The following is a 25,791-nucleotide window of genomic DNA, read 5'->3' on the forward strand; positions in this document are numbered from 1 at the left end:
GCCACTTACGATCCCGGTTCCCTCCCTTTATCGTACCGTTGAACAAACATATCTTTATTATCCCTTACGTACAAATTAGTATGCTAATTATTTGTCTGCGTTCGAGTGTAATCGAATAGTTTGCTTATGACGGGGGGGTCGATTCGCGACGGGGCGAATCCCATGGAAAACGGTAGACACTTAATTAATCGTTGACAATAATTATATCACGTAACGATATTACATATACACGTAACGGTTGTTCATTCGAACTGGATCGCCACTGCCATTTGCTGAAATAATTCGAAAATGCGCGCGAGTAAATCGGTCGACGGGTATTTTCCATTTTCCATGTTTTCGTGTTCGTTTCTTTTGTTATTCCTCATATTTCCGAACGATTCTCTCGTGAATGACACTGGTGGCCCACTCTGAGATAGACACCCTGCATCGTGGTAAGGCTTTCGACGCTAAACGTTATCAAAAATCACATCGTAACCATCTAGTAACCCCACAAAACGAGTAAATCAGCGTTTTTTTTCTTCTTTTTATCGATCGAGAATCCCCTTGCTTTCCTTTCTCAATTCGTTCGTACGTTAAAAAAATATTCGACAACGTTACAACACACTCGGTCGACCCCAATAAGAACACATTTCGCTCACGAACTGTTTTCATCTTCTTTCCTCCGCGTTCAAAAAGCGGATAAAAGGCTCATAAAAAATACCTTCCGTAAGCGTTTCTTCTTCTTCTTCTTTTCTTTATCTCTTACAATTTTCAACAGTTTTTTTTCCCTTGTCACTTCGTAGACCGCGCGCGCTGAGGCCCGCCGGCCGGTGACGCAAAGAGATCGATTAGTTCGCTGTATCGTCGCCTGTTGTTAGCTTGGCGCTTCGTCATCGTTGGAACGCAATAAGAACTTGGCCCTCTCTCGGGTAAGTTCAATTAAAACTTCGGAGTTCGCGATTCCTTCTCTCCCTCCCGATCGTTTTGTTTGAAACTGTCGTTGGGAAGCTCGGTGGCTGATGCTCGACCATCCCTCGTTTCGATCGCGAGACCACCATTGTATAACCTAACCTTTCGTCGGTTTCGAAAGAGAGCTTGGGAAAAAAAGTTTCTCGAGGCGTTTCGTCGCGTGACAGATGGGGGTGGCGGCCCTCGAGTTTATCGTAGACCGAAGAAAAGTAACGTGCAGATGAACACGTGGATTCGTGTGGCGGCGGGTCGCGGGTACGCTTGACTGCTCGCGTTCGATCTCTCGTGACTCTTGAACACGTTCTCGTCCTTGATGAACGGGGCACGCGGGTCCGGTGTCGTCGAGGTGATCTGGTAGTTGCTGTAAACGATCTTAGCGGTGCTTTTCTGCATCGCTGGCGTGCTCATCTGATGGAAAACCCGGTTGATCGTCGTCGCTTGCGTCAACTTCGTTCTCCCTTTGCTCAATTTTTTCCAGTTGGCCGATGTGGCCCGCGTGGGCGGTGTTGCTCTTTCGATCTCTGCAACAAGAATTCGTCACGATATTCGTTTCATCGTGGAAAATCTACAGAGGAATGATCTGTAATCTCACGGTAGACGGATTTATATTAGACGCCAAATGAGACGATAACTGCGAAATTACGAATTTCAGTCTTGTTTGCGGATATTCCTCTCAGGCAGCCGTACATGTGAGAGTTTCTCGCGCGAGTTCCGCTCGAGAGTACTTTCACGTTGTGTATCCATTTAGCAGTAACTTCCAAGAGTTTTTATTTCCAGATAGTCGTTAGGACGCTTGCCGAGAGTTCACTGTCTGAGAGAACTCTCAGAATCGTATCCACTAGACTAGAGATTCGTGCGTACCTGTCTGTTCTGCAGTTTGTTTTGAACTAAGCGTGACCTGATGTAGTGATTATATGGACGTGGTAATTATAGTATGAAATTTTCTTCGTAAACTTATGTTTCTCGCGCGATAGTTTTCGCAGGTAGGGATGATCCGATCCAAGTAAATAATCGATACTTTCGTTTCGATAGCAAGTATTTTTAGTATCGATACATTCGGTTGCGATATATACTCGGTATCGAAAAAAAGTACTGATATCGAATGAAATACGACAGCTGATGAATGTGACGGTGGTTATCGTCCAGTTATATTACTTTGTTAATAAATGGTCGTTAGTAAAATATGTCTTTATTAATAAAATATATATCACCGTTAAAATCAGAGATGGACAAATTTATTATCTGTATAAAGAATTTCCAATAACGAATAAAAGATGCAAAAAGTACGTCGTTGTTTTCAATCGTTCAAACGTGGAAATTTCAATTTTCTTTTTAGTATATATTATTTGATTAAAATTCTTTTGAACTCTGATTAAAGTGTATTATATTGATAAACCATGAACTTTATATTCAGTTTCCTACGATACAAATAAGTATCGATCTAAGTAGATATCGATACTTTCTTTTGATACAAGTTATGAGTAAATGTATCGATACCTTGACGGCATCGGTTCATCTCTACTCGCAAGAATACGAAATTGTTCAATTCATAAGTCTTGAGAAATACTTCATTATGTCACGAAAACACCGGAACCAAGTTCAGAAAGCACCAAAGGAGGGGAATCAGAGGTTCGAGAGACCTTTCGTGCTTATTCCAGAAGCACGAAACAGTTATGATCACACTTGGCGTTTCCTCTACACGTGATCATGCCCGACGAAATTCGCTGTGTATATATGAGGGGGTTAGTCCGATTCCGCGTCGTAGTGACACGAGGAATACGGAATCGGACCGGATATATCCGAGCGTCAGGAACTCCGGTATGTAAGTGGAACGGGGAATTGGAATGGACGTCTACGTTTCGAAAAATGACATGTGTGTTCGGCCGTACGACAGGATACGTCGACTTACCGTATACCCTTAGGGTAGCATCGGCTCCCCCCCTGCTGGAGGACGCGGAACACGTGTACTCTCCTAAATCCGTTTTCTCCAACCGCTTTATCTTCAGCTCGATCGTTGTCTTCCATTCCTCGTCCGGATGTCCCCGTTCGTTGATCTCGTATCTACCGCTGCGTTGACACATCGCTTAAGCTTTATCGGCCGGAATACACGTACGTATATGGGGGCCTATCGATTCGGTTTCCTCGGCCGATTTAGCACGCGGCGGCGAGCACAGAGCCCGAGAGGGACACGGTATGTGGTTTTCGACGTGTGGCGGGAACCGGTGAAACCGAACAGAGGCAAAACGAAAGGAGGAGGAGGTAACACTGGGTATGTATTATACGTACCCGGTCATGATGACTTGACCTTTCCTAGTCCACAGGTTGATCGTCTTTGGATACGCTTCGATCGAGCAGAGCAGGGACACGTCTGTCTCCAGCGGTGAACCTAACAGTTGATTCGATACCTTCGCGCTCGGTGGAACTAAAAATGTGTTTCGCCAGAATTACAGAATTTAACTTCGAGCCGTGGTACATAATCTCGAGGAGGGTTCTTTGACGCGAGTTTTCCGCTAATGGGTTCACGGCTTTGGGTATACCCTTTTAAAACCCGTAACGGATAAATAGTGTCGGGGCGAGCCGATAAACGGTTGCTTAATTACCAACCGTGGGAGGGGAAACGGGAGAAACATTTTATTTAAGTTTCGGGGGGAACTCTGTAATCGACCGATTCGAATGTACTCACAATTTACCCTCAGGTAGACCCTCTTGCTGACTGCCGGAGGCACTTCGTTTCTGGCTATGCAAAGATAAGCTCCCATTTGCCTCCTGTCTACCCTGGTTAATTCCAGTTTCTCGCCGGACGGGCTGTCCACTATAAAATCGTGCATCGTATGAATATCCTCGTTGAAAGCTCTCGTATACATATCGCTGGCCGGCCGCCAGCGATAGTGCGTACACCAAATTACACGCAAAACACGTCCCCACCCCTCCACTCGCGTTCAAACAACAAGGCCCCGGCCCCCTAATGCAGCCCTAAATTTCACCTTCGTGAATCGTTCCGTGCGTCTCGTTAATGCCCTCTCCCCCCCCCCTTTCCGTTAACCGATTCAAGAAACGACTATATTGTAAAATGAGCATTTACATTGCTATTGTGCAAATCAAAATTATGTTACTTTTGGCCACTGTGTAAAAAAGGGAAAGCGAAATGTGAATGAAGGACACAATATCTAAACTAATACAGGTGCCCCGTTAGGTTAGAATGTATTGTATTCGTTTGGATACAAAATGGTGCTTAAGGGTGGATTCTCATGTAAGAGCTATAAAAGTAGGTGATATTTGCGTATTTTTGTTTGTGATAATATTAGAGTAAACGATCTTCAAATATAAGAAGCCATTCTTAAATTGTAAAAAAAATTTCTTTCAATTCTTATTGTTTATTGGATATTGTGCAAGTCTTGTAATCCTCTTCCACGATGCGACCATTGTTGGCGTGCAGTATTGCATCTGTTACAGTCATTGGATTGCAAAAGCTAAGAAATTTTGTTAAAGTTACATAGTTAATGCTGGGATTGGGTACCTATTTTGAAAGAAAATTGCGAAAAATTTGAAAAGTAATCTATACCCCCTTAACTTGTTAAATGATAAACTCGATGGAAAAATCTCTCGGGAGTGGTCGCCATTGAGTGACTGAACGATTGATCGCGCGTAAACGAAGCGATTCGACTCGACGAACACGTCGGGGTACTTGTCGTTTGATGAGGGAACGCATGGGCGTAGAAGAGCGTTAGTTACATACAGGGTGTCTCAGCTAACTTGATCACCTCGAATAATGACTTGAAAATATGGACTTTATGAAAATTTTGAGGTGTGGAATTTAAATGGCATTAAGGTGTACATCTTATAAGGTACATGCTTTTTTTTAGGGTAGAGGCATTTCAGAGATTTTAAGGTCACCTTGATTTTTTTTAACGGAATGATCTATTTTTTATACGTCGTAAACCTAATAGTTAACGAGATATTTAGAAAATAATCACTCTATTGAAATTGCTTTATTAAAGTTGATTGATTCTTAAAAAAAAATCAGGGTGACCTCGAAATCTCTGAAATACCTCCACCCACAAAATAGCACGTACTTTATAAGACGTGCCTCTTGATGCAATTTAAGTTCCACGCCTAAAAATTGTCATAAACTGTACCGTTATATCTTTATTCGATCAAGTTAACTGAGACACCCTGTATATACGTCGCACGTTACCGTCTCGTTCGCGAGTACGCGTCGTTTTCCCGTGGGATATCGTTGGAACACATGAAAACGATGAATTACATTATCATCGAACAGATTTGTACGGGCATAAATCATCGTTTCGCGATCCGGATCGAAACGGTGTCGTTTGCCTAATGAGATCCATCACGGAACGATTCATTATTCGTTCGCGTTTCGACAGCTCGCGGCCCGTGGACCGACAGACTTCTGTTACAACGACGACGACGACGACGGGACTGGGCTGAAAATATTGCGTATCGATTCATCAATAACGAGACAGAGCAGCGAAATACTCCTCCCCCCTCCCCTTTCCACCAACCGTTCGTTCCATTAATATTTCGGCCGATTAACGAATTTGACGGGCACTCGCGCGAAAAGTGCATCCGGCGTTGAACGTCAGTGCCCTGTGAAATTGTCAACGCGGCTACCTGGAAGAATGCCGGCATCGCCGCCGTGGCGCGCCGATCGTTTTGGTGCTTTCGGTGGAAATCGGTGTGGGGCAAATTGCGCGTGGCCGAAAGATATTGAAAGTCGTCGCCTGGGGACCAACTAATCCCTATTCGATGGTACGTGTTCCACCGTAATTGCTTTCGATCGGCATCGCGCCTCGGTCTCGACCCCGCGAATTTACGACACCTTCATGTTCCGCTAAGCGGATCGTGATGGCGGAATCGTCTCTCCGTCCAGACACCTTCGGGATAATTAGTTCTCTGAAAACGGCGCGGAACCACTGCGAAATTTTCCGTTTTCCGAATTCTAATTACCGTTTGATCTGGCTTTTATGGTTTCGTTAGACGGCGATACAGACTTTGGGCATGCTGTTTCCACTAGGGGAAAATGTGGCGTGGGGGAAGGGCCTTTTATCACTTGGGATCGCGAATTGCTTGAATTTATGACAAATTAATATTCGGTTTAATATTTGTTTCGGTACTTGAAATAAATTTACCAAGTGGTAGGAGACTCTTCTTCTACGTCATTTTTTCCCTAGCGGAAGCGGAGTTTACTCGTGAGGGTACACTAATGAACAAAGTCGGCTTCCACTAGGGGAAAATGTGGCTTAGGGGAAGGGCCTTCTACCACTTGGTAAATTCATTTCAAGTACTGAAATAAATGTCAATTCGAATGTTAATGTGGTACCAATTTCAGTGATTCCCGATGTGAAGTGGTACGAGGTCTTTCGCCATTTTCTCCTCTAGTGGAAGCCGAGTTTGCTCGTCGGTGTACACTCCCTGTTTCAAATAGTTTCGAGATATTGCACTTACATATAGGTAACTGATCAAAGTAAAAAAAAGTTGTCAAATAGCAAAAAATGAAAAATGGCATTAGACGGTTTCAAAATGTTGTTAAAATGTTGTGAATCATTTATGTGTCATGTAATATACAAAAAAAAAATACAACAAAATATTTCTTTGGTAATCTTTAAATAATTCGGGAATGAAAAGGTTAACCTTGAAAGCTCTAGAACTGTAGTACAGTAAAAAACAATTCGTCTCTGAGACGAGTGGTCTGTAGCTAAGGGTTAACTCTTGAAAGGCGGATGTTTTTGACGATCGAATAGACGGCGGTTCCTGGGTCTACACAAGAGACCCCTACTCATATCTCTTCAGATATATTTTCGAACAAATTTTTTAAAAATACCATGCTCATCTTATAAAATATTAATACAAACAACTGTACGGTTCAATTAATTTCCATAATCTGGAATGATGCGTGAAGTTTCCAAATTTGACGATTGTCGTTAACATTTATAACTATATTTTCATTAAATACAACCCAAATCGTAAAAAACATTTTTTCTAACCTTATCAAATTTGTCCCTGAAGATGTTAAGAAACTTTGAACAGTAAACCGTTACCTATGAGTTGGAAGGATATTCGAGGAGAACTCGAGAACGGGTTCAGAAAAGGGGCCTGGGTGGCGAGGAGGCGACGGTTTCGCGCGGTGTCGAGAATTAATAAAAAGAAAAGGAATCGGGCGTTGTTTGTCATCGACAAGGACCGTCGCCGAGAGTTCTCGAGCCGAGATAAAAGTGTAATATCTCACCTGGTATCAGCGGATCGTGAAGACCCCTCATAAGTATGAAACCACTTTTCTCCCGTCGCCAGAGCACACGAGGTGGCGGCCTTCCAGAGGCGTTGCACGAGAGGGTGGCATTCTCGCCCTCCAAGACGGAGACCTCACCCTCCGAGGTGCCGGAACTCAGTATATCCGGCGGAACTGAAAAGAAACTCGAGTCTCAATTTTCGTCCGTTTCACAACTAGCACGAAAAGTGTGCTCGTGGGAATTTAAGGGGCTATGCTAGTGTGACGACTATATAATAAGGCAATTTTTGGGGATTTTTTAAAGAAAAACTATTGAATTTATCAATTTGAATAATATATATATTTACTAAATAATATTTGTGAAGTATGCTATATTTTTATAAAGTAAAAACAATGTATTTTTTAAAAGTTACAGTTTGTTTGTGAGAGCGTCTTAACGAAACTTCATTTCCATGGTGGCCATAGTATAGACTGTTGTGGTTGTGTGAAATAAAAAAAAACAAATATTTTCTTAGTTTGTATGTGAACAGATATGCCAAGTTTGAACTAAATCGGTCAATTAGTTTTTAAGTTATCATGGCCGCCGATTAAGAAAAAGTAAAAAGAGAAATGTTTCATACTTACAGCTAATCACTTATTCCGAGCCATGTAAAACACCTTTCTCTTCCTCAAGAAATTGTTGCAAATTGCAAAAAAGAAAAATCCGATTTTCTGAAACCGTCAACTCTAGCATAGCCCCTTAAAACGTTCCAGAACTTGTTTGTCTCTATCTACAAGTGTGTTCAACGCGAGAAAAAATTCAAAAAGGAAATTAGAACCACCCTCGATGACTGCATGACAAAGTTCGTTACGTCCGAAAACCGACGGAACTTTCGAATTCAATTTGGTAACTCGGAACTTCGACTTCCTATGAAGAACCGCTGCGAGCGTATTTACACGGTTGCGACGGAATTTAGCGGGCGTCGCGACCCGAAGCTCCTATGGACCCGCCATAAAGATCCCAACGACCTCTGTGATCAAACGACCGGCACTAAAACCTCGGCATGGAAATTTGGCTGACTCGTCTGGGTGGTTACACGACTGATCCGGAATGAGATCAGTTTAAAATTGCTCCGCCCCTTCCCCCTTCCCTATCCGCGGAAAATTAACCCTCAAAGACACCATCACTGGGTTACGGTAACCTAGTCCGTCCGAAAGATACCTAAGATTTCTGAGTGCTAAAGGCATTTGGGAAGTTGGGACTGTGGTGTTTTATCAAAAAATTCGTAATTAAATTACGTAAGGTAAATGTCCCAATTACTGCCACTGTCTCTAATACTGTCACTTATTTATTTTACTTAGTGGAAACGGAACGTAGAAAGAATTGCGGACAAAAAGTTTTATTATTAACCCTTTCAGACCTGGTGGTCACATTTGTGTTCATGAAGTTTCTTACAATTTCACAAAAAGCCTTGGGTATAGTGTGTTGCAGTGACATATTTTTCTTATGAATTGGATGTTTTTCATGTTGTGAATGTTTTTGGTAAGTCTAGTGAATTCAGAATTGAACAAACGTTTTTTTGAAAAAATTAAAAAAAATTTTGTTTACACAAAATATCATCTGACCAGTCTACCGAGTTAAATATTTTTGTGATTGATGAGTTAAGTTATTTCTTCTGGCCCCCTGCTATAGCGACGCTCATATTAATTACGAAATCCCTTGAATTTTTCATTTCTGATCAGTCTGATCTCTGAAATGACCTGCGCCCTAGAGATACCTTTTCCCAGATGTCACTTTCATCCCAAGAAAAATCTCATAACAAAATACAATAAAATTGTTTCTGCGATTTCGTTTATATTATCTATAAATAGTTCAGTAAATACTAATAAAATGCATTTGATTACATATTCCATTTACCGAGGCAAAAATCCCTAAACACAACCCTTTTCAGCCATCAAAGTAGAACAACCCCTTAAACGCCATTTACCAAAAATCTCCCACCCTCGGCAGATGATATAAAAAAGAAGTACCACATTCTGTATGAAATCTGTTTTCTGTTCGAACCAAGGACTACCCACAACCCCGAAAATATCCATTTCAATTACACACACGGTATACACGCAACCTAACCAAGCAGCTATTCCGTACAGCGGTCCCAGGGTCGGGGTCTCTGTAAAAAGACGCGGAAACCGGGACCTTTACGTTAACCCTACAAAAGGAATTTCATTCCATTCGGGTCCGATCGGTCTTTCGAGTTGAATGGCAACACACCCGTATACCCTCCAGCACCCTCTCTCAATGAATTCCCTTTCCACACGTTCGATGTCCGCGTGGGCGTACCGCCGCCATACCAGCGTACAATGAATCGCGGTGTGGAGAGCGTACATTAGGGTTGTACAGAGAAACGCGGTAATATACGCGCCGTATGTATAATACAGTTGGCATAGAGGAGGTTGGCAGAGAGGGTTGAAGCGAATAGAAGGCGACCGAGCAACGGGTGAACGTTATCCCGCCACAGCGGTCCGTCCTGGCTGCCACGAGGCTGTTCCCATTGAAACGTATTCCAACGGCTGCGAGGCGAGCATATTTTCCAACCCCCACCCTTTTCTCGAGCTGGACCACCCACCCAACCCTCTAGCTAATCGAAACACCCCGGTGCGTGAGTGCGTATGCTGTGACGACGTCTCTACGAGCAGACCACAAACACCACTATGGGGGAGGGTAGGAGAGGTATCCTGGACCGTAGGAATGCGGTATATAACGCGCAATTAGGCATACCTAGGACATCCACGCATCCCAGCTGGCTGAACATGGGCTTGGTGTTCAATTGGCACATGTAGCAGCCACGGTCAGCTTCCCTTAGCTGGCGAATATGGAGTCGAGAAGTGGCCTCCTCCTCGTCCCTCGATTGGCTCTGATTCTTCGATTTCGCGTTCTCCAGGGTGACGAGGAACCGGGGCGAGTGGGTCACCTTTTGCTGACCCATCGACAATATCGTCTGATCCTCCATCCGTAGCCATCCCACCTGAGGACAATCGAACAAAGAGTCTGGAGTTTCGTTCTTTTCTTTTTTTTTTTTTTTTTTTTTTTTTTTTTTTTTTTTTTTTTTTTTTTTTTTTTTTTTTTTTTTTTTTTTTTTTTTTTTTTTTTTTTTTTTTTTTTTTTTTTTTATGAAAATCACAGAATCCCTCTCAACCTTTTGTTTCGGTCGGTATGAACTCGGGAGGTGATGATTCGAGTCAGCGATTACTGAATTGGTCTTGTGGGATATTCGTGTTGTTAGTGCTAATTCAGAGATTCGAGGCTTTCACGATTATTATTTCTAACTTGCCTGTCTTCAGAAGATTGGAATTTATAAGTTTTTTTAATACATATTTTCTAATAATAAATTAATATTATTTAAAAAATAAATCACTTGTTTTCATTTCGATACTTGGAATCTTAATTGAAATAGAAACTTAATTATTATTTAAATTAAATTAAAAACTTTTATTTTAGAAAATCCTTTTTATCCAAAATGATATTCTCTTAAATATATGCAGCTTACTTTTTCACTGGTGAATTTATAAGATTTTCGTGTCGATATTATGGATATCTTTTTGAACAATATTTTCCATGTATCTTCCATGTATTGGAGGACCCGGAAATGGGAGACAAGTTTCTCCTTAGCAAAAATGTTATTCGAGGCTTCGTTAACGAGATATTAGCGAAAAACACTGACCAATCAGAGCGCGAGTCTGCCGGTCGAGTTCCCGTGGCAACGTTGGCTACGCGCTGCGATTGCCGGTAGACTCGCGCTCTGATTGGCCGGGGTTTTTCGCTAATATCTCGTTAACCAAGCCTCGGATAACATTTTTGCTAAGGAAAAACTTGTTTCAAATCACTCCACGAGTTTCCTATTTCCGGGTCTTCCAACATTTTTGTTACACCCTGTATATCGACATGTATTATATCGATATTGGAACAAATATCTCACATCTCTAGATTGTACATCCTTTGCTCCTCGTGTCTCGTCTCAAGAGCTCGTCAAAACCGTCAATATCCTTTTCTGTTTCTGTTCGTCAAAAATGATTTCGAAGGAACCCTACTCGTGTTACAACCTCGCATGTCTATGCTTCAATTCCCGTAATATTATCACCGACACGCCGTCGCATACGCGAAATACACATATCCCACGTTCCGGCACGCGACGGGGCTAATTGCATCGATGTTTCTCATTCGAATATGCGTAATATTGTGTCGTATATGGATATTCCAACAACGGAATGTGCGGGGGGAGTTGATTAAATGCCGGGTGAACGAGTGGGTTGGGAAGACAGGCGCCGAACGGAAATTGTATAACGACAGTCGACGATTCCTCGCTCTGGTTGCTCCTCTTTCTTTTTTTTCTATTCAACATAAAATATAACATACTTTACAAACATTATTTAGTAAATATATATATTATTCAAATTCATAAGTTCGATAGTTCTTCTTTAAAAAATTTCCAAAAAATTGCCTTATTATATAGTCGTCACACTAGCATAGCCCCTTAAATTAAACTGAGATAAGATGTCATTGTACATGTGACAACCATAGGGCGTAGATGTAGCAAGTGTTGCTTTCTATATCGTGTGCTCGTAATCTTTGTGTCCTGTCGCGTGTTTACGCGTGCCCCTCGGCCGTTATACACCGTCGTCAGTCTTCGACCGTGTACTACAGCCACACCGGCAGTAATTGCTTTTAGCCTCGAACCTCTGGCTATGCGTCCGGCCTGTTCGGGGCACCGCAGGAATCAACCCAACGAAAGGTTCAATTTAACGTCGTATCGAGGAGAGAGACGACCTTTGCCCCCCCCCCCCCCCGCCCTCGGACGGCGCACTCCCGCATTTCCTACACGCGTTATCTATAACGCTGCACTTGGTAATTAATCCGAGAAGCGAACTGATCCTGCCATGTCGTCCAGTCCGTGCGCAAGAGGAGCCCCTATGTCCACCGTATATCGCCCGTATGCTTCGAGTTGGACAATATACATACAGTGGGTCAAAAAAGTATTCGTACACCCTTTAAAACGGAACAACTCTTTCAAAATTGGACCAAGCGACTTGAGTTCCTTTGTGAAGTTAGAAGGATTAGTTTACTAAATGATGTGTTAACAAAATTTGGAAAAATTTGCGAGTTTTTAAAATTTAATAAATACATTCCGAAGATTTATACCTGTTATATACATGCTGCAACTTTTATTGAAATCAGTTAATACAGAAATGAGTAACAGGCATCGAAATATGTTAGAATTTTTAGATACACTACAATTGTCGGTCAATAGTCGCGAAAAACTGCGATTTCCAACATTTTTAACCGTTTGTACTCGTTAAATTTTCATTACAATCTCAGATAAAAAAGTCGTAAAAAGCTAGGACCTCTGCTTGTGAGTGACGAGGAGCCTTCGAACACTCATCGAGGATTTACTGTAGTATGGATAAAGCAGAAGTATTTAACGTAGAAGTCCTTCCGAGCAGTTATTGAGAATTTACTGTATTTTAGAGGGTACATAAAAATGTATGACACTTTCACAGGGTGGATACATGTCAAATTAAAGACAAAAATCGATAATTACGAAATTACGTTTGTGGCTTCGTTTCGTACACCGTGGAACGACGAGATTTCTTTAGAAAAATCGGTTCTTAACTAGACAGATTCCACCAATGAGCAACGGTTAAGAAAAATCGTTGCTTCCCCCACGAGGACTCGGCGAGCCAAAAGCGATTTTCTTGGAACGCTTTCCTCGATCGGTAGTCGCGTGGCAAATGGAAATACCTGTCCAGGTTCACCCAGTGACTGGAAGAATGAGGTATCGCTTCCCTAGCTTCCGATCACTTCGAACGAGAGAAAAGAACAAAACGGGTGGCAGAGAACGAAGGGGGTCGCCGTTTGAATTCATGCGTTCGCCTGGGGAACAATCGATAATGTTTTAAGTGCTTTGTCACAGAGGAACAACAGTTTGTCCCGCGCAGAACCGGGAACGGAAACTATTACGTCGCCTGCAGAGTCGTTATCCCGACGACAAAGATAACGATTCGTTCGATCTCTTATTCCAGGATAATGCCTCGACTATCTCGCCCGGAACGAATTCCTTATCGGATGAAAAAAAAAAATAAAAAAAAAAAAAACAGTTCGTCGATCCCGATTGGACGTCCTCGATCCGTTGTGTTTTGCATAATTTCAAGCCATAAACGGTTATACCGGATTCAAGACATTTTCTCCGAAATTCTGTTCCCAAGAAGGAAGTCTTCCAGCCGACATTTTGGTCTATCGGACAACGCCAGGGACATGTTATCGTGTGGATACACGCTGGGCAAACCGGGTGAGACACTGTTTTTCGACGACACACCCGTGAATCACCTGTTGGCGTCGACGTACAGCTAGGGATGCATCGATACTTATCGTTTATCAATCCGATAGAAATCGATATATGTTATCATCGATAGTTCTAGTGTTAAATTAATAAGGGCGGCGACACTGTTCTTGCACCCGGCCGGCCACTAACCCAGGTACGGCCCTGCATATAGCGATACATACAGCGACACATTATTGCCCCGGTTTCGCTAGTAAGGAATAGAATACTGAAATGGCACAGGGGCTTCTGACGCCCCGAAGCATAGGACAGAAAATTACATTGCATGCTAGGTCTATTCTTATATCTCGTTTGTGACCATACTACACCAGTTACGCGGTTTGCGTGCAGGCTCGTTAAATCGCATCATCCGTGACGGGGGTACGGGTCTGCTGGTACCCCGAGCACGTTTCACCTCGGCGTCTCTCCTTAACGCCGGAAAACGAACCGCGAGATTTCGCCGGAGGATAATCCTGGGACAGGTTCGACGAGCTGACACACATTACCCGGGGAGTTACGTAATTCCCTGGTGGGCGCAGAGCCTCCTTCCCCCCTCCCCCTCACCACCAGTGTAATATTTCGAGAGACCCTGGGCCACGAATCTACGTTAGCGCTAAGAGATTGCTCCCCATACCCATCTTCCTGGGCCAGCTTCCCTCCTCCATCCCTCTTCCTCTTCCGTTCCATTGTAATCATGGAAACAATCATTCTTCTCTCTCCTTCCCTCCACTGCCAGTTCGTTCTAACCCCGAACGATCTCGACTTCGTCCATCTCTCTCGGTGCCTTTCCCAAAACTTGCCCCCCACCATCACGTCCGTTTCTCCGCGCCGCTATCTATATCCGTCCATCTTTCTCGTCCTCTTTTCGCCCCCATCATGGATTTCCCAGCTAAAATCCTCTGTCTTCGTCGTTCCTGAAGACTAGGTACATACATACCGCGGCCCAGCTTCCGTCGAGGGGTGCTGCTGGTAGCGTAACGGTGGTGTGGCGGGCAGCTACCCTTTCGCTCGCCTCCGCAGCAATCACCGATTTGTCTGAATAAGCCCCGGGCAAGTATATGCTCGTGCTTACCCCGGGGAAACACCACTCCGGCCAACTCACACCCGTCGTCTCTTCTCAATCCACCCCCTCGTCCCCCCAGTTGGTTGGTTCGCCCCCGACGGCACTCTCCCTCGGCATCAGCCTCCCCCCCCCCTCTTGTACAGTTCTCTATTCTGGTACCTCACACTCTGGATCGGCCTCTGGCAGCGACTCTCCATACCCCCGAAAATACTACTCTCTCGGTTCATCGATGCTCGACGAGAAGCAAGAGCCAGGGGGTGGAGGGGGGTCGATCAGAAGGAACGGAGTTGCCAAAGTCGTGCCAGACGACGGGACTACGGCGTTAATCAGCGAAAGGCGTAAGTGAATCGACACGAAACACTCGGATAAAGGGGGACGAAGATGACGGAAGTCGAGGGATCGAGTTCATCGGTGTCTCGATCCGCGAAACGCGAGCGATAACGACGGTTTCGAGGAAATCGTGTGCAACCGAGGACATCGAACGGGAATCCATTAATCGGAGGTCATATCGGTTGATGGAAAATTTATTGGAAGTTTACTCGTTTGGGGATGGAGGATAGAGAGTGAAGCTAAGTAGGATAAAGACTTGTTCGTTTCGATGTAAGTAGGGACACCCTTTAAAAGGCTATGCTAATGTGACGGCTATATAATAAGGCAATTTTTGGGAATTTTTTAGAGAAAAACTATTGAACTTATCAATTTGAATAATATATACAGAAATCTCCTCTATGCCTTCACCCACGCAGAAAATGTTTGTGTCACAATATGCCCCCCTCTATACCGTGTAAATTTTGTATATAACATTTTTTCATGTTATTGCAAATAACGGCAATATTCAAAGTGGACATAGTTATTGCCCCACCCTGTATATTTACTAAATAATATTTGTAAAGTATACTATATTTTTATAAACTAAAAACAATGTATTGTTTAAAAGTTACAGTACAATTTTCTTTCCATGGCTGCTATAGTAGAGACTCTTGTAAATGTGTGAAATAAAAAAAACAAATATTTTCTTAATTTGTATATGTGTGGCTATAGCCCGTACGAAAATAATTTAAAAAGTTTGGTGTATAACAAAGTCGTATAACAGTTTGTTATATAACATTGTTTTGCTACGTAGTGTAAACACAGCTTAAGAAACGGCTTTAATTACGGCATTATTCGAAACGCAGAAACGTTAAACGGGGAAAGGAACGCTTGGAACTTGAAGCTATGGGATACAATTATCGAGATGAAAGTTACCTATTATTCGGGAATGAAAAGGAACCGAGTCGGCCTTTCGTAACCGCCAGAGCCCCGATTCGTGTAAAACGACAACGAACTAGACCCCCGACGGTGATTAAACTTTCAGTGTCTTTCGAATGAGAGAAATCTGGAGCGTTCGGGTCCCTCCGCGTACAAGTAATTTGCGTTGTTTAACCGCGAACGTGCACGTCAATCCTCTTGTGTAGATCGATAGTCATCGGTATCGTGATTCCCTGGTTTGTTACGGAAATTGAATCAACGTTAAAGCGAATCGTCGACGAACGATGCTAACGAGTCCCTGTCGGCGTCATTGAGAACTATCCCTTAAACGTGGTTCAATTGGACGTCGAACCGACACGACTGGACCAACGGCTGCGCTAATTTATTTACCCTAGGTATCATCCGTGTCACAACGGTTCTAAAGGTGCCAGATAATCAAACATACGTTTCGTACGTTCCCTGAAAAAATATAGTAGAGTAACGGCATCGAATATGAGACTCCATTTATGTTCCATTAAATGTCGGGCAATAGAAAGGGAAAAAATTTAATGTGTTTACGATACTAAATTCGTCATTTATTCAACAATATTAGTTACCTAGCCTACTGTTATTTATTATGAAAATAGTGCAAATATAGAGGTGAACAAAATTAGTGGCTTTAAAAAATTGCACCTAATATAAGATTCTACTAAAAAATTAAAAGTCAAAATTATCATTTAGAATTCAAGTCATTTATCCTTTTTGCCTTTTTAAGGCTACTTCAACATACTAATGCGACATCAGCAGCCCCACAATATTCACGAGCCCATCTGTAGTGTATTGAACCCACTGTTCACAAGAATTTTTTAAATCGGTTAATAAATTTTTACATTACAATGAGCACCGTTTGTGTATAGTGCAATTTCCGATCAACACTGTTAGCGCCATCTACAATGCAAGAATATTGAAACAAAATTTTTTGATTTACCTGAGTGTACAATAAATAAAGGCCAGCCTTCTTTCCTTTCGTCAGAAAACATTTCCTAAGTGCCACCATTTTCTTCCAGCCACCAAAGGGGAAGGGGATTTAATAGTACTAAATGTTGCTGCAGTATTGCAACACTTCCTTCTGGAAATACTACCGGCTCTCATATTAAGCACATCTCTCATATTCGGTGCCATTACTCCAGTCACTGGTTCCCCAACCCACGAATTACCGCCACACAGATATATTTCGAATGTTTTCGTGTAAAAAGAAACAGCGCGTCGGTCATTTTTTTTCCACCAGCGAAACACGTTGGTGTCGTCGATGTGTCCCATCCTATCGGTTCTCGTTCGACCCTCGTTCCGCGACCGATAAAACACCTCCTTCCCCTCGAGCAGGTCGATCGTTGTTTCGTATTTGTCCGTTTTTACGAGATTTTTATGCAGAAACCCTATAGTGGAAGGGCGGTTTCGAATAAATAAGAGCCATAAATAAGGGTATGGAGAACGATTCCGATTACTATCGCGCCGTCGAAACGGCCGTCTTCGATCTATCGCTTTTATACATATATATATTCCGTTCCTTTTTTTATTTCCCTTTCGTTTTCCGTCCTCGCGTCGCCACCCGCCGTCGTTTCGTTTCCCTTCGTGTGTTCCCCAGGTCGCCGTCTCTCGGTTCCCGAGGAAAAATTCAAGCGAACAGGAAATATCCAGGCGCGTCCCGATTCGAACGGTTTTCCAATTTATACTGACTTCCAATGAACAGGGTATACACGGTTATCGGTTTACGATCTCTGCGCGAGCAGCCTCCAAAGGTTTTTCTCGCTTATTTCCACGCTTGGGCGTTGTGTGATATTTGTCCCCGTCGATTCAAAGAAGAAGCAGACTCGAGTAACATTTAATGAATTCGCGGGTCATGAGAAACTATATCTAAACATGTCCGATGGAGTTTCAGAAGCCATAAATCTTCTACTTTCGTCCCAGACATCTTCCGGCGGCGGGAGAAGAGAGTCAAAGCGTTAAAGTACAAGAGAATCTCCCTTTGAAGTCGCTCACTGGTTCCGATTTCCGACGGCGATGGCGCAAATAACGGGGCGTCCGACGATCGGTATCCTCGCGATGCGACGTGGCCCCCTCACGGACGGTTTTCTTCACACAGGGAACGTCTCTTTCCAGATTTTTCTTTTTTAAAGCTGGATATCCAGCTTTGAGAAAGCCGGAGAATAAAGAGGGAAGTAAAGGTCTGTCAGAGCGTTGCGTCTCGCTGATTTGCCTCGTTTTAACTTGCACGAAAAGCCGTGTGGCGTCGCACACTAAAAGCTCCCAGACTCGTCGGGGCTACTTCTTCCTGTCTTCTTGGACGAAGTGAGGCTTTAGGAATATCGGGACGGAGTACACAACAGCGATAAGAAAACCCAGAAACAAAGTCCGGCAGGGAACAACTACAAAAGGAGAAGACAGCCCAAACTGGAAACGAAGCTCCCTCACGTTTCACTGACTTTTCACTCGCGCCAGAAAAACGAGAATATCGAAATTTCCAGCTGTCTTCGTTGCTTTCCTCGTAGGATCGATCAACATCCGAGGTACCTACGTAAATACACAAGCTCGCTTCAATATCCTTTGGTCCACCTTCGAGAGTTTTTCAATTTTCTCTGCACACGTTGTTACCGCCCGGTGAACGTCTTTCTAGAATTTACCACAGCGCCGCCCCGCGGCGATTCCGGGCATTATACATTCATGAACGGTTAACTGGGATTTTAAATGGGGGGAAGCTGCACGGAGAGAGGAACAGAATGGATGGCTGCGAAGGGGGGGAAGGGGGAACGTAACGCGGAAAATAGAGACGCCTTAAATTCGCGCGTGTTAGTACAACAAAGGAATATTCTCGGGCTGGCTGAAAAGCGTTACGAGCGTGCATCTGCACGTGTGTACGTGACGCCGTGACAAGTCGCTACGACACGGGGAACTTTTGATGAACGACGACGCGCGTTTTGCTCGAGCCCCTCCGAGTTACGAAGGAATTTCCGCGAATTCGATTTCCCCGTGGCGCAACTGACGACTACAGAACCCGCAAGAAACGGAGACACAGTCGCGAAAGGTTGTCCGCTTTGTCGTTTCGAACACCCCGTTTTATTTGTGTTTCGCGAAAGTTTACACACGGCCCGTAAAAAGGTAAGAAAACCCCCTCCGTGGTGGCATTCGCGCGTAACCACCAACTTTTTTTGAATTGTACATTCAAAGCTGCTCGGAACGATGATACTCTTGCATAGTTACGCTCAACTTTTTCGCGCTTTCCTTTTTAGACCGTTCTCGTTAACTCGTTGACGCGTGATAGGCTGTGTTCCCGTTCTTCCCGTTTGCGTCGCGCCTCCTCGGCCAAGGGGGGGATCGGTTTCTGTGATTTTTTTTCTTTTACTCGCGGAGAACAACGATACGATTCCGCTAGAATCTTTTTAATTATTTCGTTTCGCGTCGCTGACGAAACGGCATCACCAGGCGTGCAGTTTCGAGAGCAGACGGGGAAATTGTTTGCCGAAATCACGCACCGGAAACAAAGCGAAATAAAAAACGTGGCCTGGGTGAATACCGACGCGAGGGGCTCCGGTGAAAATTAACTCGAACCTGCTTCGATGACACCTTTTAACGAAACGATGTTGTGTTAGCCATGTACAAACATGGCTATTTTTTCTATTTTTGTTATATTTTATGGGTAAATTTTCAACAATCTGTACGAATTTCACGGCCGATATCTATGAAGCGTCTATGACGAGACGCCTTAGTGGACAGTAAGCCTTAATGGACAGTAGGCCTTAGTGAACAGTGGGCCTAAAGATCATCATCGCGATGGGGCGACTTAACTGGATCACCGTTCTTCCTAATTTTTAAGTGGGAGGTTAGGGTGGAATGTCAGGGGCGTAAAAGAGGGGGACAGAATGGACGGGGAAGCTAAACGAGTCAGTTGTAGCGAGAGAAACCAGCGGCTATTTCGGAATGGCATCGTGACCGTTGCCGCGGAACGGGTTAAGGGCCCAAATGGCCACAGGCTCGTTTCATCGGAGAGCGGCAACGGTGGCACAGCTACCGGTTCCAGGACGGTAGTTTCGTAGAATGGATTCGCGTGAATACAAATCTGCGGTTATCGAATATTATTCCCTCGGTCGTGGGAGCGCGTTCAAGCGTTCGTATGGAAGCCGTGCGCGCGCGTACACGCGGTTAAAAGCAATTGCGTGAAAAGTAACATAAAATAAGGGCGTTGCGCACGCGGTAACATCGCACACAGAAATATAGATGCGTTTTCACCGCGTGTTCGATCGTATGTAGACGAAAGTAGCCAAATACGAAATACAATTTTGTTTTCGAATGTCATACTTACAAAATAAATCCACTTTTATTTGGGTATCCAGTCATAAATTTATGTTCAATTTAAGAAGTCTTTTTTTTTTAAAAAAAGGCGAAAAAAATAAAAAAATCAAAAAATCGATACATAATTTTTAAATTGCAGCCGTTCTAAAACTTTTTAATACTTTCACCTGAATATGGTACTTGCGATAGCCATGCCCGAATAATTGAACAGTCTTTTCAGTTCTTTTTTACTTCAAGCGAAGAGAACGACCAGAATCATGGCAACTAACCGAGCAATTTTTTACGAGGTGGTCGATTTTCCTGGGCTGCAACGCCATCTTTATTTTATATTTCCAACTAAACCAACTTTTTATTCACAGTTTAAGAATAAACGTACAAGAGAAACGTTCATGAGTCTTTAAAAAAAATGCCTGAAAAAATGTAAATAAATGGTATGTCACAGTAGAATACTCCCCTAACGATGGTAGTATTCCATATTTGGTCACTTTCCTATACTCACACTATAGTTATGTCGTCGCTTTGCGCGCGGAACGCGTATCGGTCCGAGGCCACGTTTGGACGCCGCGCGACGTGTCGGTTTCGTAAAACTGCTATCGCGAATCGACTTTAATTTCTAATTAGCCGATTGTTTGTTCGTTCGTTACCAGCCGAATCAAACCGACCTAAAACGTGAAAAGGTCGGGCGCCAGGACCGTGGCCCAATATCCTGCGAGTACAAACATTTGTTCGCTTCGATACCTGACATTTGCGTATGTATAGTGAATTCACAGTCGGTTCGCGTATACATATATCCGTCCGAAAACAAATCGCGTTCACAAAGCTGTCGGAACGAATCCGCGGGCGTGCTGCTGTTTAGGACCGGTTATGCTCGAGGCATATTTCCTTCATTTTCTTTATTTTTTTTCCATTATTTACAACGTCGTCCCGATGTACATGGACGGCTGAAATTTCGCCGTTGATCGATAGCCACCGCCGGCTATAAGAGACAGCTCGACACCAGTGTCTTATTTCGCGTTTCCTCGTGAAACAGCTGGGGGCGACCAACTGTATCGAACATCGGTTACGAATTCCGTTGTTTTAAGACCCGCCGTCGGCGACCATTCTTCCTTTTATTCGCAGTCATTTTCCGTGGTCGACGATCGATTAAGATGTATAGTGTCGGTGGAACTTATATAGCGTGGTAGTGCAAACTCTGTCAGGCGTGAAAGTTTTGTTTTTTCAAGCCTGAAGCAGCAATTACAGTAGACCTATGTTTCCCAACCTTTTTTTGGAATTTGCTAAATGTTAAGGTATGTGTACTCTTCTATGAGACGAGTACGGTCCTTGGAGCAGCTGCATCAATGGGTCTCGCTGTTTAACGTTTCAATTTACGACTACTGTATATAGATTCCATCGACTATACAGAGTGTCCTAAAATTGTGGGACAAACCGCAACGTGCATATTCCTTATGTATATACAAATCGAAAAGTCATTTACCGTTTTGTAATCCGAAGCTCCATTCCCGAGATATCAGCAGTTGAATGAATCCCAATCAGCTGAGCGGTCAGCTGGGTCGCGCGCTTCGTAACTAGTTCTGCGCGTAGGTGTTGCAAACTGCTCAGCTGATTGGAGGTCGTTCAACTGCTAATATCTCGGGAATGGAGCTTCGGATTACAAAACGGCAAAGGACTTTTCCATTTGTACTTGCATGAGGAATATACGCGTTGCAGCTTGTCCTATAATTTTGGGACACCGTGTATTTCTCGAGACAAATCGTCCCAATACTTCAAGGAACACTTCTACATGAATACGGCTGGCGGTTAATTTCGTCGCATCTCCACTGTTCCAACTGTTTTCAATGGGTATCCTGCCGGTAGGTTTGCCGGCGTACTCGAGGCAAACTTTCGAAATTTTCCCGACGTGTTTTGCCCGGTTTGTTTCCCCGCGCAAAAACCGGAAACCACCGGTCGTGCCGCGTCGCTATCGAAGTTACCGAAAACTTTGCTCAAGCCTCGTTTTTTCCCGAGGATTTCCGCGTCCACGCGCATCCAAGACAAGGGTTGCCGCGTCAGCGTAAGAAGTCGACAAAAACCAACCACAAATTCGATAAAATCTGACAAAATCGAAAAGTTTCAAGAACGTTGCTTTAAATAGCGTATCGGAGTTTTCCGTGGACCACACGATCGATTTATTTGTTCCCCGGAAGCGACGACAACGACGCAAAGGAGCAGGAATTAAATATGTAAAACGGTTCGGAGGCGAGATCGAAACGGTGGTTAGCGGGGTAGTGCTTAGTTTCGCCTGGAACTCTCCAACCGCAAAGTGTAAACTTTCCCGAAGACAAAATATCGTACACGTCGAGTTAGTATAGAGATCGTTGGCAGGTTAATTTGCTTCGTATCGAACCTTCCGTAGGAGAGACTATAAACGCATAAACATGCGCAGTTCAATATTAATGAACGATCATACGTGGAAAAATGAACCTCTGATTCACAATTTGTCTTCCGATAAAATTTTCCACGAATTTTTCGATGCCCCCCCTTACACGCAAGTGCGCGACATCTGGTTTCCGCCACGCAACTAGTTAATCACTCGCGACGTAATGGCGTTTAATTTCATCTCGTTACCCAAGCACGGAAGCTTAATGAATTGTGTTTCTGTCGAGGGAACTTCCGAGAAGCTTTCCCGTGTCCGACGAATCCACGGTGCGGACGGACAAAGTTTCGGTTTATTTCCAGCCGGTGAATGAATACGATGGCCTTTTTGGGGGCGACAAAACTGCTTGGGGAAAGTTAGACCCCCCCCCCCGCCCTTCACACGATGGTGGACTGCGTTTGTCGCCGCCGCACGGCTGAAAGAGAAACAAACAGAGACGCCTGGAAAGAAGGGGCGTGTGCAAAAAGACGCGGGGACGCCGACATCTGCCACGAGCATCCAACGCGCGACCCATTTATTTTCACCGAGATTACCGGAATCTCGAATTCTCTTATCGGTGAACCGGCGAGCCCGTAAACTCGTGAACTCGTTTATACGTCCCGCCGCGCACCGTCTAATTAACGTTTCGCCCCACCAACACTGTCCCCCTCCTTCTTTCTCGCGGAACATTTAAATCCCTTACCTTGTAATTTCCGAGATTCCGGATCGTGCACGGTAGAATGGCTTCTTTGCCGATGGCTGCGGTCACATTACCGATCGGCTGCGCGAAGCTCGGCAGATCTGCAAGAAACGTGACATCATGGTCAGTATAATACCGTTTCTGGTGATTGGGTTCAGGAACGTCGAGAGATTACTTAATTGTAGAGTTACTTAACTGTATCACTGCGATTTACTCGGTAACTACTTGTTCTATGTAGAATTGTTTCGAACGAAAGTTGCTTGATATCGAGCGAGGCATAGAATGTGATAATTAGTTTTGTTGATTTTTCGCTTTTTCGAGTGGGGCATAGTATCACATACTATGCCCCATTCGATATCAAACAAATTTCGTTTGAAACATTTTTTTATACAACTAGTTAGTGAGCAAATTTAGGTGGTATAGTTAAGTGACTCATCCTGTATAACAAAGAATTGATGTTTGATTCGTTCCTTTTCGCATCGACATGGCCGTGTAAGGTTATATCACGCCAGAGAGAGCGTGCTCACGATTAGGTTCTCGCTTAAGAATTTAAATCGACCGTATTTACCATCCGGACCGCGTGCAGATTTATGAACGAAATATGGGAGAATCGTGAGGGGTGTGCTGCTGCAACAGCAAGAGGCCGCGCAACGTGTGTACATATTTTTCGCGCGTTCTCCCCTGAAAAATATTTCACATCGCTTACAACGGGCGCGGATTCGACAGCCGTGATTCGTTGCCCTCGTTAAAGCGTACGTGACGGCGCAACGACAGCGATTAACAGCTTGTTGGCGCATATAATGCCGAACGATCTATGCTGGTGAAGCATAGTTTCAATTTTCCTGTTAACCCATGCTGCACACACTGTCATCGGCTGATGGCGAAAGACGACACGCGGGCACGACTCGCGTAGAATGTTAGGTTAGGCCAGAGTTGGGCAGAATTTTTTTCGAATAATATACAGTGAAAAGCAGCAGTATCTGAGGGTGTCGTCCTGAGCTTTAAACAGTTAATGAGATTAAATAATTGTTCGACAAATGTCGATTCATTTATAAAGAAATATTATTTTATTATAATAATTGGAATTTCCACGTTTAAACAACTGAAAATGGTGAAATAGTTTTTTATATTTTATTCGTTATTCGAAACTTTTTATCTAGATAATGAGTTTGCCCATCTCTGGGTTAGACAACGCCGGATTCAGGGGGGGTCTAGGGGGTTTGTAGCCGCGGGTCCCTCATTCCAAGGATGCCCCATTCTGAACCTTCCATTTCGTTATAACAAAAATGTTATTTAAAATAAATTTCAATTTTTTAAAACTAACGTATTTCGTTGTGCTGTATTACAAAAACTCCATCACCCTCCCCCCCCCCCCCCCCCCCTCCCCCCCAGGGCCACAAAAAGTCTGGACCAGGCTTGAGGTTAGGTTAGTGATTTTTAACTAGTTTGTCGTGAGCGAAAATTTCTAGAGATCATTAATTAAATTATTTTCGAAAGAAGTCCAGAGTACAACAAGTGTACATATCAAAATTAAAACCTCTTTAAACTGATTATACAAGTATATCATTGTTGGAAGTTTAACTATAGGTTCAACTGTGCTGTGAGATAAAAAAGGTTGAAAAACACTGGTTTATATAGATCGTCTGCGGTGTGGTGGAGACGCCAACAATAGGGACAAGAGAACGTAACCTCTCCTCTTTATATCTCGGGATCAAAACACGCGGCATTTGCAGAGTTGTTCGAACGAGCAAGAATTTTCTTTTCATCGAATACCTTTTCCCGTCAGCAAACGAAGCGTGGAGGGAGTTTATTAAAAATATCTTCCACGGATGGGCAGACGATGTCAGCGATGCGAATCGCGCGCGCGCGCAAACTAACTCAGGGGACACGGAAAAATAAGGAAAACTTTGTCGAGGACGATCGTACGAATCTCAAAGTGTCCCCGTAGCAGCGAGTTCCGTGTGTAGGTCCCCTTACTCCTCCACCTGAAAAACTTTTGCTCGGAGAACGCCACGAAAAAAAGTTAGAATATTCCATGGCGGAAATGAGCTGAAAAAACGGCGATATTCTCGATATCGTGTCGCGGGGGGAGCGGGGGAGGTAACGATCGGTTAGATAGAGCGACGAACCGTTCGGCGAAAATGAAGTTGGTACTGTCGGGGGTCGGCCAGATGGCGCAATATCGGCCATCTAGCGAGTGAAAGTTTCGGGAATAGAGCGTCAGCACGGTAAGCCATGGAGAGTTGGTGGAAAAGGGAGGGGGGGTAGCGACCGGAAAACGGTCGAACGTTGCATCCGACCCGGTCTCGTCCGCATCAGTGTGCATCGAATGGGAAAAACGCGGGGACACTTCCAGCTGTCGACGAGCCGACGATACTCTAAAAGATACCCACCACGTCCTGCTTATCGAAGACACTCTCGAGGGGTATCACACGAGAGTTACCCAGAGGATTTGTTATTCGGGTACGAAAGGGTTAGAGAAAGACAAGGGAAAATCGGGAACGGGGATAC

General features: G+C 44.0%; 1 protein-coding gene across 1 annotated transcript; it reads right to left on the bottom strand.

The window, feature by feature from the left end:
* Window positions 1-1,111: 1,111 nt before the first annotated feature.
* On the bottom strand, window positions 1,112-24,109 carry LOC107189802 (lachesin-like). The gene is made up of 8 exons (XM_015578469.1): window positions 24,037-24,109; window positions 23,284-23,381; window positions 9,954-10,200; window positions 7,196-7,369; window positions 3,632-3,760; window positions 3,235-3,370; window positions 2,858-3,015; window positions 1,112-1,469 (listed from the first exon to the last, which is right to left on the bottom strand). Exons 1-8 carry the CDS (start codon window positions 24,107-24,109, stop codon window positions 1,138-1,140), a joined length of 1,347 nt encoding a protein of 448 aa, XP_015433955.1. The 3' UTR covers window positions 1,112-1,137.
* Between the last annotated feature and the right edge of the window lie 1,682 nt (window positions 24,110-25,791).

This window comes from Dufourea novaeangliae, unplaced genomic scaffold, assembly GCF_001272555.1.
Source record: "Dufourea novaeangliae isolate 0120121106 unplaced genomic scaffold, ASM127255v1 scaffold173, whole genome shotgun sequence".
NCBI classification, from domain to species: domain Eukaryota; kingdom Metazoa; phylum Arthropoda; class Insecta; order Hymenoptera; family Halictidae; genus Dufourea; species Dufourea novaeangliae.